A 13043-nucleotide genomic window follows, 5' to 3' on the forward strand; every position below is an offset into this window, starting at 1 on the left:
ATTATTTATTTTAAATATATATATATATCCATATAAATATAAATTCTAATAAATTTGAGACTTTGTTTGTTTAGTTAAACTGAAAAATCTTTTTGTTAATTTAAATGATGAAGATGAACGGATAAATTTAAATAATATTTAAATATTTAACTATCAAATTTATTTTGGATTAGTGTTACTTTATTTAGTTTATTTTTATTAATGTGAGATACATATATATTATTATTTTAATTGTGATATATGAATTATTAATATATTTAATAGTTTACCATAAATAAATATTTATATGGAAAGTTGACATTAATGATGTTATATGAGTTATTTTTATTACCATATTTAAAATCTCTGCAAAAAAATTTAAATTTTTATAAGGAAATTTTACATCTCACAATTAATATGATGTCATGTCACTATTTTCTAAAACCATGTCATCTATTTTAAGTGCCATATCATCTTTTTTTCAGCGAGAATGATTGTAGTGACGACATATGTATAAATCACTTCGCAAATATATTTTACGGGATTTGTTTTTTTTATCTTAAAAATATCATTAAAATATAAATTAAAAGTTATTTAACTAATCACAAAACAAACTACAAAATATCATTGATTACAGTTTTTGATAAAGTGAGAAAGTGCATTGATATATGAAAACATCATCTATTATGAAACATTAAAAGCTTCCTAAAACATCATCTATTTAGAAACGGAGAACATCATCTATTTAGAAACGGAGAGATATATCACAAGGGTCCAGAAGGCTATTTTACTACATTTTCTCAGTATTCTTCGTAAAAACACAAGCCAAAAAAAAATTCTTTGATTTCACATGGGTCATATGACCACTTCCCACTGAGCTACCTCCGCTACTGGTGACATATTCATTAGCAAAACTGACATAATATCCGCATCAACAAAATTAGGTGATATGATAAGGTGATATAGCAGATGATGATGTATCGACTAATGTATGTTTTCGCCTAAAAAATAAATAACATGTTATTTAAAATTTTCAAAAATACAAGAATATTTTTGCACGGTCTTATAAACCGAGTATGAATTGAACATATCGAGATGTGTTGGATATGGAATGACTGTTTTGCCATGTACATCCCATAGATGATAAAATTATTTACTATTAACGAAAACTAATTTACCAAGAACATACTAACGATTGTGCCAGAGAGAGCTTGAAGATATTTACTTCTTTTAAGTACACCATTCCAAATAAATTGTAATATATTTCAAGGTATGAAGATACAAAGATACAAATGACAAGAAGAATAAAACGAGCATGGATTTTTCTACCTCTCATGATACAACCTGCTCATGAGTTATGAGCCATCTGATCATAGAGTTTCTTTGCAAGTCAGCCGGTAGAATCAAGCAAGGGACTGACTTTGCTGAAATAGATCTAGCTGTTTGGTGGAGCTGTCTTGGTAAACCTTCTTGTGTCTTCTGACGAAGCTGCAACCGTGTGACTTATACTTTGATTTTATTTTTATCAACTGCGTATACTTTGTTTCATACCTCTTGGCTAACTAAACCGTGTGACACACTGCATTTGATAAAGGAGGGGCTTCGATATCTATTCGAGTATCTTCCGGGTCCAAAACCTTGAGACCTCTCGTACTATTTTCCAAACTTCCATTTATGAGCTGTTTCAACCATTTCTTCTGCTTTGGTTGCTCTGCACTTATTGCAATAGCGAAGTCATTGGGGAAGAGATCACGTTTGACAAAAGCGTGCACCACTGTCAATACCAGGACACCTATCACCGTTAGAGTTGCTGCTCCTGACAGCAAAACTGCCAGTATCTGAGTTGCTAATCCGTTGACTTCCCCTGAGTATTTTATCGTCGCTGTGGCCACCGCTGTCATAGGAAACGTGTAAGCCCACCAAGCTAAGGAGAATCTGACATTTAACAAAAAATATGTAAGATAACATCTACTCCTTTGGTTTCATAATTTATGAAGTTTTATAAAGTTCATGGTGTATTTCTATGTTCATTTTAACTTTACTGAAAAACGGTTCAGTGAATTATTTTTAATAATTTCCTTTTTATGATTGGTTGAATTATTTTAGTTTATATATATATATACATGATAATACTTTTTAGATAAAAATAAATTTATTATTTATTTTTTTGAAAACCAGATAAATTTCTTATTATTTGTGTGTTTTCAGTCTAACATCATATAAATTAACTGGAGTAATTTATTTGGTATGGAGACTCTGATAATCAGTTAGAGAAATAGCTTACTTGAATCCGCGGAAAAAGTTAATCCGAACAACCTGAAACAAGAACCACAACACATGATATGCACATTTCTTGTATCGCAAGGTACTATGTAAATAAAGAAAAATAATAATTACCAGAGAGAAGTACAAGAACAAGGAGATGAAGTAAGCGATGCGCGAGCCAATATCGAAAGACGCAGATATCGTGGTCCAAGCCATGGAAGCTACAGCCGGTGCAGCCACAAAGAGGAAGAAGACAGGGTGAAGCTCTTTAGGTAAGGTTTCGTTCGTGGGAAGTCTCTGATAGAGAGTCACGAACAAGACCAAATAATAAGCCAAGCCTACGGAAAAGAAGAACATCGGTCCTTCTTTCAACCCCAGTGATGCTCCGAGAAGTGCTCCGGCGAAGTTACCGACGATGGAAAGGTGGTTTGTAGGGTTAGCAACTTTGGAGAGGCGTCGTTGTCCACCAGACATCCACTGTCCATAAATCTTCATCTCAAGAAGCAAGATCGGAGCCATAAAGAAGTACCAAAGTATAGAGGGGAGACTCGAGGTGATGGAGTGTGGGATACCAAGTGCCAAGAAGAGGACTGAAATGAGAGGAGCGAAGAAGAAGTTGATTCGGATGGGATGCTTGAACTCGCGGCGCACCGCCTCGAAGAAGAAGATGGTTTTGAAGAGGTAAGTGATGGAGAAGGAGACGAGGAGGACGAGTGAAATCCACCAAAGGACGTGGTTGACTACTTGCGTGAGATGTAAGAACTTCTCGGCCTTTGTGGTTGCTAAGGTTTTCCACATGATGGCTTGACTGCTTACTCCAAGACACATCCCGAACGATGTTACTGGAAACCTAAGAAGAAATGGCCATGTTTTGTCCTCAGGCAACACTATCTTCTCCATCTCCTGTTCTTCCACCAATATAAAACACCATTAAAAAACTAAAAAAAAATAAAACACCATAAAGTGAAGAAACAAAAACAAAAAATACCAAGGAAAAATTAGTGTATTGGATAAAACTTTTGGATCACCTAGTAGAAGCATAACGGTTATATATATATATATATATTTGATTTTCGTTGAAAGAAATTTTAGAGTTAATTTAATATGGTTTGGACATGGTTTTAAGAAAATATACTAGTCTTCATGTTCATAATCTCTTAGTTATTATAAAAATGTAACGAAAAATCAAGAATAAACACAAAAGAAAATGAATAATACCTTGAGAGTTTCAAGTTCAGGGCCTTGAAGAGCCTCTAAGAATCTCTCAGCGGTTAGAGATTCAGTGATCTCTTTATCCTGCAACGAAGTGTCAATGGGTTTTCCACGGAGATTTGATATTTGACGTTCGAGCTTCCCTGACATGGTCCTGAATAGGTCATACTTCTTGTCATTGCAACCTCGGGGCATAGACTTGGAGTGAAACGTTATCTTCGTCGCTCCGTTTCGTTTCTCTATTCTTGAAAACTCTCCAGAACTTGACTGACGCTGGTTTTCCACGAGATCTAGGTTCGCCGGAGAAGCTGAAGAATTAACTGATCTTGGATTATTCATAGTTTTCTCTGATTTAGTAAGATTTGGAACTATACTCATAAATATCCCATATATAAACCAAATAAAAAAACGTCACATTCAAAGATAATGACTACTTGTATTTTACAGAAAATGAAAGAGAAAGTAATGGAAAAAGAAGATGTAGATCTTGATCATTATAAAGAAGAGAGGAGTGATTAGGTGTGGCCAGTGAACAGTGGCAGCCAAATATGTGAAGTCAAATAAGTTCCACCGAAAGACCACCAGAGTATACTGTATGTCTGATATGATAGGGCTGTCTAGACAAAGTTTTAGAGCTGTCTGAAGAAAAAATAAAGTTCTATGTTTTTCTACTTTTGTTTCTATTCAACCAGTTTGTGTTTTTTGACCAGTAGCGTACTGTCTTACATTCACTTTTACTTGTTTCATTTGTTCTTTATAACTACCAGATCTCCCCAAGCGGTGATCTCTGGTCTGAAAAGAACCTACTAATGCAATAATATGTATATCAGAATATAGAAATTGTATGAAACCGTACAAGAACAATCGAATAAAATATGCAAATAACTATAGGTTATTAAAATGAAACGAAATAAGTAGAGAATGTTCCTTGGACTGAAAGGTCAAACTCAGTCAATAGGAGAATGCTGCTTTGCCTTTCCAGTCTCGTTTGGCCGCGTTTGTGAAATTTCATAATATTCGTACGTTCCGTCAAAGAAATAAGCATTTAAAATGATCCATACTTTCTTCACCAATTAACTCTATAAATAATTTATCAATACATGTCTTTTTTTTGTCAACATAACATCAATACATGTCAATTTGTTGAAATGTTACTTCGCCAATTATTTTCTTAATTTTTTTTGACTAATTGGTATTCGTACTAAAAGCTTAGGGAACATAAAGAAAAATCTGAAAATAACACATTCTTTAACCCAAAAATTTGTTCTACTTTAAAATATGTAACTACTAGGGTAGGCCCGATCCTACGGACGAGAAATAAACAATAAAAATTACTTAATATGTTTAACTTATTTTTAACTGAAACTAAAATTAATTTTCATGATTTTTACTAAAACAATTTATCTATTTATTCTAAAAATTGTACTTATTAATTATTAAAAGTTTTATAAGAGATTATATCTTTTTTTTCTTTTAATGTGTGTTTTAGTTTAACTACTGTAATAGTTTAAATTAGTTTTTAAAAATTGCTCGAAGAATTTCATGAAGTTATAAGTAATAAGTGCATAGTTTGATGAAGTTGTAAGTAATAAGTTGCGAAGTTTGATTCATTCTAACTGGAAATATATTTAAGTCAGGTAGACTACACAAAAATTTAATAGTTATCATTACTATTTAAAGTTATACATATTTGTTTGAGGCTTAAATATATTACTATTATGTTTGAAAATAAAACAAATCATGTAATCTAAGTAACTTCTGATTAGAATTTTTAAAATAAATGGTACTTGGCAATTAGCATAATAGTAATTATAACTTCATCAAACATGTGTTAATCTTCATATAACTTCATAATAAATGGTACTTGGCAATTTTTATATTTGTTAATTTTTTTAACATTTATTTTTGGTTTGATTGTATATTATGTGTGAATTGTTATTTCGTAGTTTTGTTATTTATTGCATCATACGATTCTTGAAATAGTTTGAAATGCACAGGTTCAAGATTTTTGACAGTGTAGATTTTTATTATTCTTATTTTATGTATGATTACTCTATTGTAACTCGAATTGAATTGTTTTATCCATTACTTAGAATTCTCTTAGAAATTTTCGTTTTAGACAATGCCAAAAAAGAATAATTTATATTAGGTACGTATCATGAAATCCTAATATCAATCATTACTATTTAGAAATATAGATATTTATTTGAGTATATGTTATTATATTAGGACACTAAGAAAATTACGTTATCTGAATAACTAATTATAATTTTAATGTAAGTTTTATGGATTAATTTTGGAATATGAATTTACATTAACTTTATAAGTTATTTTATTGTAAAAATTACTATATTTTGTTATTTGATTTTTTTTAACTATTTTAAATTGGTTACATTTTTTTTAGATATATATTAAAAACCCAATTTTTACTATTTAGAGATGTTAAAAATATCAATCATTATTTACAATAAAAATATCAATTTTTGTGTATTTTATTATATTTGGACACCATGTTAACTATGTTACTTGATAATTAATTATAATTTTAATGCAAGTGTTATTGATTACTTTTTGGCATATGAATTTCCAGTAATTTTATTTTATAATTATTTCTTATAGTAACAACTGATTTTATTTCATTATTGATTTTAAAAATTTTTATTTTAAATTTGTTTATAATTCTATTTTGTTTACTTAATAGTTACTTTTGCATATTTTTAAAGTGTTATGTTGTTCTTGCTACTCCACTTTCTTAAGTATGTTTTATGAGATGAATCCTGAGCCCTGACTCTTAAGATAGACATATGGTGTGAGTAGTTGGTGTAGAATAAGGTTTCGACTTTCTATATATAACGTTATGGTGTAATTAGGAGAAATTTGCAGTTCTGTTTCTGAAATAAAAGGTTATGTATGTACTGTATAAAGTTCATTCATGGTCAGTTGGTCACCAAAAGAGAAATTAACTTGTAGCTAAAGATTCGACAGTTGAGGTGCAGCTATATACACATGCTTGAATACCGGAGTGTCTATAACACAAAGATCTAAATGATGATGAAAATTTGTAGAATCTCATTCTTAGATAAAGTTTTTAGCAAATATCCATATATCATTACAGTCTAAGTATATGGTTTCTTAAAAGCTGAATGAATTCTGCATTCAAGTTAACCTATTTGCATTTCATGATCCCATCTGGGCCATCTTTAAATCCGTAAAATGTTCTTTTTTAGCTGCAAGTGATCTGAAGCCAAAAGAAAATTACAAATCAATAGTATACCTCCAAGATACAACAATACATAAATCATTCGGAAACACACAGAAATGGTCCATTAATGACAATGTGCCAAGTGCTTGACCTGCAGAGAAAACAACACTGATCTTCAGTTTCTGTGGCGACAAAGCTGCCATAGTAGCTCGTTCCCATACCCTGTTGAATTGTAACACTTATTAGTATACTGTAAGAGTCTCTCTAAGTGTCTGCAAAACTGAACAGATGCTTCGCATTTTTTAGAAACGCTGAATCATGAGGATCACTATCCTTGAACACCAAATACTTTGAAGCCATGGATGCAGCAGTCTCCGCAGCAACCTCAGTCTCTGGAGTGTCTGCACAATTTTAATTGGTCTCTTCTCTTTCATGGTCTCTGGTCTCCAGAGACTGAGGTTGCTGCGGAGACTGCTGCATCCATGGCTTCAAGATCTGATTTGATTTGGATCTGCAGCGTGAGTGCACTTGCCTAACTAAGAAACATGCATCTATCTGTCGATAAGAAAAGAGTTGCAACGTTTGTAAATATCAACTTTTTTGTAAAAGGCATTGCACCAAGTATCATGGCAAGAATCTGGAAGTAAACAAAAAAAAAAGAAAACACGTCTAGGGAAACAAAAACGACCAAATCTCACCAAATTACATGACAATACGTACACCACTAAAATGAACAAATGTCATCAGCTGGTGCATTAGAGTATGATTTATGTTTCAAATGTTTATGGGGCCGGTGGGGACATGTGAGACAATGTTTACTCTAGGCAATCGAGACATGACAGCAAGAGTCTGATCATTATAGTCCTCCTCCGCAAACGATTGTCTGGCTCATGTCGGATTTGGACAGCGATGTGAGATAGAACTGGAGATAGATTGTCTGATGAGAGTTTCGATTTGGGAGGCTAGGATTCGCAGGTTTGGTTGCGGTGAGGATGAGATTTATGAGATAAGCTTCTTACCTTTTTATAGTTAGAGATCCACCGCCTTGAATAGAGGTAAGATGCATTGAATGAGTAATTGTGGTTGAATTGGGTTTAGGAGTTAAGAAGGTCGTAATGGCGTTGAAACATCTCGTAACCATTTGGAGGATAAGAACAAAAGACGAAACGGCGCACTCAAAGCTTGAGAATCGAAGAAGATTAAGAGAACCCTTTTTTGGTATTTTCACGAACAAGACATTGGTCTCTCTGTATCGGGCTGTAATTATGACTTTGACAAAATTAATAACAAAATAAGAACCCACTAAGTATAAGACAAAGTCCCATTCAGATTGTAAACTAAAGCAAAATTCGGTAAAAGAAAGACAGGTGTAAGCTTCTCCTGCACCTATTTACTGACGTGTCTTGATGAGAAGAGAGCAAATTTATTCTTTATATAAATATACTAAGGTTGGTCCACCCTACGGACGGGATGAGATGTGAATTATAAAAATAATTTCAAAACTAAAGTATATGTATAATAAACATTGCTTGTTTTAATTTATTTATATTTTCGTTTGTTTTTGCAAGGCATGTCTGATATTATGGAATATTATTTAATAAGCATTGGTTGTTTTTATGTTTTATAGTCTTACATTTGTTAGAGAGAGACATATATGTGAGTTTGATATATTGTTTGAGTTTTGTTATAATTTGATAAGTAATTGGTAGATTCATGAAATTTAAGATTATGGAACTTTGAAAACTAAGCGAGTAATATTTTTTGATGGTTTTGCTTTTTTGCTCTGTCTTTCCGAATGGAAATAATGTAATTTTAATTGTTTCCTTGAAACCCTTAGTAAGTATTATATTAATATATATTTATTTATATCTGAATATGGGATGAAATAAACATAAGTGGAATAAATTGATTAGAAACATATAGTTGTGAATAATATGTTAATAAGATTGTTAAATTTTGGCATTGTAATCCGAGAACTACATAACTATAGTATCGTTAAAAGTAATCAGTGTTTAATTATTTTTTGGGAATATATATATATATATGAGATTTTTGAAACTATTATATATCAATGAATTGTATAAATATTTATATATCTATTCATATAACTTTCTATCTGAAGTTGCAGGGTTTTTTTTTCACCCAACAATATTATGTGTGTATTGATTAGTTACTTTGTGTATTTCTAAAAAAATACTATTATATTTATGTGTTATGTAATCAGATGTGTTGTTTCATTTAAAACATATATATTTTAAAAACCTATATACTTCTATTTGTTGTTGTTATGAATTTTCCATATTTATTCTTGAAATTATGTATTATGGATTATTTTATGTATTTCAATAATTTTGTCATTATATTTATTATATCTTGTTAGTTTTTATTTTTCTTACAATTTTCTGATTATGTATTAACTATTGGCTGTGGTTTAATCATTTTCAAATTTAATTTTTCAAAACTAGAATTTGCGACTAAAAAATGAAAAAGTTATTTTAGACTCACTCCTTATTTTATTTTAGTTATCCTGTAATGGAGTTATGTATGTATTTATACAAATTTTTCCTTAAATCCATCATATTCGCCCTTTTTTTTTGCAAGTCTAGGTTCGGTGAAACAAAACAAAATTCAATTACTCGCAAGTCAAAAGTCAAGCTTGTTGTTACTGCCATCTAGTGACTTATACTTATTAATGCATAAATTCATTTTACTTTGCTTATATTATTTGGCAGAATATATTTTACAAAGACATATTTTAATCTTATATGTATATATACGAATTGTATTTCACATATACACCAAGTAACAAACTTGTGCACAAATTCATTAATTAGTAACTTATGTGATATTTGAAAGCCTGAAATACATCTTCCTTCCGAAGGTTTTAGTATAAAGAAATAGTTGGATTTTTAATGGTTGCCTTGACTATAAAATAATTATATATATATAATTCATGTTTACATATATTTCAATTCGGTCCAACCGAAGCATCTTCCAAGACTAACACACTGGCTAAATTCACAGTAATCTCTGATATTGTGTAGTTTCAGAAGCCACTTAAGAGACCATTCCAAATACTCGATCGTTCGCAAAAATATCAAACCCCTCAGTGCTAAAGAGCATCCCAAATCTGTCATTTCAACAATCTCATGAACTGGTTCCTTCTTAGCAATGTTTCTGATGCAAAAACAAATTTAAGGAAATGCCTCTTATTTTACCTCTACAATAAGCACAACACAGCCGACAAAGTTCTCATAAACAATCGCAAGAAACATTCTTCAGGATCTCTACTGAAACAGAATAACTCTTGACCCGGTACAACCCTTGCAGAGATCTGCATTATTGATAATCAAAAAACAGCTAAAGATTACATTGCCATGGTGATTATCATTAGCTTTGGTAATAAAAACTTTGATAGTCTCTTTTACAAAAAAAAAAAAAAGAGAGTAGAATATTAAGAAACATAAGTACAGTAACTTTATTCTCTAAAAATAGGCACATTGCATATTTGTTATACCTTTTTACAACTGAAAAGATACAAAGTAGAACACAGAGTTTATTGAACAAAAAATTTCGTGGACTCTATATTGAAGAAACCAAGGAAACGCACCTTTGGTCATGTTTCCACAGCATCAGAGACGTCATGAGAGCCTGATGTTACCTCTTCTGCTAGTCCCAATCTGGGAAAAAGAGTCAGCAATCAGTAATGAAAATGTTAAGCAACAAAGAAAGCTATAACATCAATTGTGTTGTAGTGTAAAAAAGAGAAGGGAACATTACATTCACTTCTCAAACAACTTCCTTTGCAAAGACAAACAAAAAGAGTACTCCAGTTGCGAACATCTTTAATTGTAAAAGACACAGAGTCACAAACATTCCAACATGACAACTAAACCAATCATACAGATTATCACTCGTTGTTAAGTCCATCTTGGATTTGGAACTAAAGTTGTGTGGTACAATAATATATAATAGAGCCTTGGAAGCTTTACCTCCAAGATGATGTTAGGTTCCGAGTTTTCCTATCAAGTTGCATGATTCAAGTGTTCTAATCACCTTTTCATGTGTCTGGTTAATTTCATCTTTTCTGTAATCAAACCCACCTCTTCTATCTGCAAAAGTCTTCAGTATCAGATAACATGAAGCATATTAGTTCAAGTAAGTAAGGGAATGAAGATGATGAGTCACCCGAACCTTGGGAAGCAGACCCTGGCTTTCTCATTAATCATACATCAAACTATTAAGCAAAGTCTGACTCAGATAGCCAACATCAAACAGAGTAGAGATCTTTTTTTTTGTGTGTGTGCATAAGATGGGTCGTTAGTGAAAGACAATCATTTCATTGCATAAGGGTTCTTGGGAGAAGAACATGAGATGAAACGACACCAAGACTTCTCAATCCAAGAAATCATCATCAGATTCATCGCACACGTGTCACGACGATAGACTTCGACATATCTCGCTGGAATCTGAGGTGGAGGGCTGGGAGAGAAGGAAACAGTCTTTTATAATAATAGATACCAGGGTCGGCCCGTCCTACGGGCGGGATATACTTTACTTGCGATCTAGATTATTATTTTTGTATGATTTTATGGTTTATGTTTTAGGTTTGCATTTGTAAGTGATAGATATGATAATGATTTTTGTCTGTTAGAAATTTTTACGTGAGGAGGGATTAAATATGATAAGATATATTTTGCTTGTTCACAATAGTTGTTTAAGAGTTGTGGCATTGATATGTTGTGAGGGCTTCAAATGGTTTTTATGTTGTTTTCTTTTACAAAAATTTGATCTCATATTCGGTGCATTGTGGTTTGTAATATTTCGGGTTCGGAATGATTGGGTTGTGGATAACTATTTTGTGTATGTTATAAGAATAATTACTCTTTATGTTGAAATCATAATCTTTCGACATGCTAAAGGAGTGGAAGTGGTGATTATTTGAAGTTGCATTTTTTTATTAAAAGTAGAATGTTATATTGAATCCAAAGAGGGTAATAAAGCAAAGTTAATCAAAATAAGAAAACATTGACACTCAAAATTATAAAGATCATATTAGTTCTATAATATTTATTTTCAATATAGAGACGCCACGTAAGGAACATTTAATCTATCTCCAGCATTTTTCAGCTCGAGACATGTCGGTTTGCCGTTCATGACAATACATAAATTTCATGGATTCTTCATATTCTCATGTTCATAGCAAAATTATGGCATAGATATAGTTATCTTTACCACAATTGTTGTTTGCATATGTGAAGATGTATTAGTCCTTATTGCGGTTTTTTTTCAATGTCAAATTTGTTTGTTTGTTTTCCTAATATTAATTCTTGTATAGAATAAGTAAAAATTTTCTTATTTAATCTCTCATACACTGACTTTTACAGTCGTCGATCTGAAATGAATTGAACGGTTTTAGGATATTTTAAATTCTCTGTGTTACAAAAAGTAAAGAAAAATGCATTGGTAAAAATTTAATCGTATGTTTAAAAAGAATCCTGGACAGTGGTCCGTCTTGGAATTTCTACGTGTGCAGCGCCAAAGTAAATTATTAAGTTCTTTGTGAACTTTTATATACTATCATCTCTGTATACTTTATAACATAAAACTTCTACAGTTACCTCTTTAAATATTTAACATGCACATTTGGCTACTTTACTATGAAGATTCCATTTCGACCTAAGTTTTTGTTTAAAAAATAATAATAATACAGTTATATCATCACAAGTACATCATTCACAATTTACATTCGCATCCAGAATGCTCTTGCTAACGTGACGCCTTCAGTTTATAATTAATATTTGATTATATTATAAAATTACTTACAAAAGATAAAAATTATTTAATTTCTACAAATTGTTTTTAATTTAACTTAATAGTACAAATATTATGATATTTAATTAACATATATTATACTTCCTTCTGTTTCGAAAATCCACATTATAGAAAAAAAAATTGTTTTATAAATATATATTTTTTTACATTTTCAATTCATTACTAAATGGTTAATTATAAATTTCAAAAAATATAAATGTTTTTCATTAAAATTTTATTGGCTAAAATTACGAAGAATAGTTAGTTTAGAAATTAATCTATCGATAATCAAAATTTCATATGTTTTCTTGATACTGGTAAAAGTTCTAAACCATATATATTTTTGAAATGGAAAGAGTATTAGATTAGATGGTTAGCTAACGTGGGTTATTAAATCTTTAAATATATTGGGATTTATGTTAGTTATCAATTTTTTTTTTTTGCTCGTGACTCGTCACCAACATGTTTTTCGTTTTTGATGTTCAATAATATGTGAAAGTAGGTGTTTTTTTCTTCACATATTTCAACCACACAAATGTGGATCTGTTTCATTTTTGTTATATTTTTTTTT

The 13043-nt window shown here is 31.0% G+C and overlaps 1 protein-coding gene and 1 long non-coding RNA gene across 3 annotated transcripts; both read right to left on the reverse strand.

Annotated features, from left to right (window-relative positions):
- Nucleotides 1-1233: 1233 nt before the first annotated feature.
- On the reverse strand, nt 1234-3895 carry LOC106310325 (S-type anion channel SLAH2-like). Its single transcript, XM_013747559.1, has 4 exons — nt 3463-3895; nt 2377-3147; nt 2264-2295; nt 1234-1914 (listed from the first exon to the last, which is right to left on the reverse strand). The coding sequence occupies exons 1-4, from the start codon at nt 3832-3834 to the stop codon at nt 1542-1544; spliced, it is 1548 nt and encodes a 515-aa protein (XP_013603013.1). The 5' UTR covers nt 3835-3895; the 3' UTR covers nt 1234-1541.
- A 5653-nt stretch (nt 3896-9548) lies between these two features.
- Nucleotides 9549-11009, reverse strand: LOC106310983. Of its 2 annotated transcripts, none has more exons than XR_001263899.1 (5): nt 10847-11009; nt 10651-10770; nt 10269-10338; nt 9877-9992; nt 9549-9788 (listed from the first exon to the last, which is right to left on the reverse strand). It is a non-coding gene; the product is annotated as an uncharacterized LOC106310983 (long non-coding RNA). The 2 variants fall into 2 exon arrangements; XR_001263900.1 differs by having other exon boundaries at nt 9550-9788; nt 10853-11009.
- Nucleotides 11010-13043: the final 2034 nt, after the last annotated feature.

Source organism: Brassica oleracea, chromosome C8 (assembly GCF_000695525.1).
Source record: "Brassica oleracea var. oleracea cultivar TO1000 chromosome C8, BOL, whole genome shotgun sequence".
NCBI lineage: Eukaryota > Viridiplantae > Streptophyta > Magnoliopsida > Brassicales > Brassicaceae > Brassica > Brassica oleracea.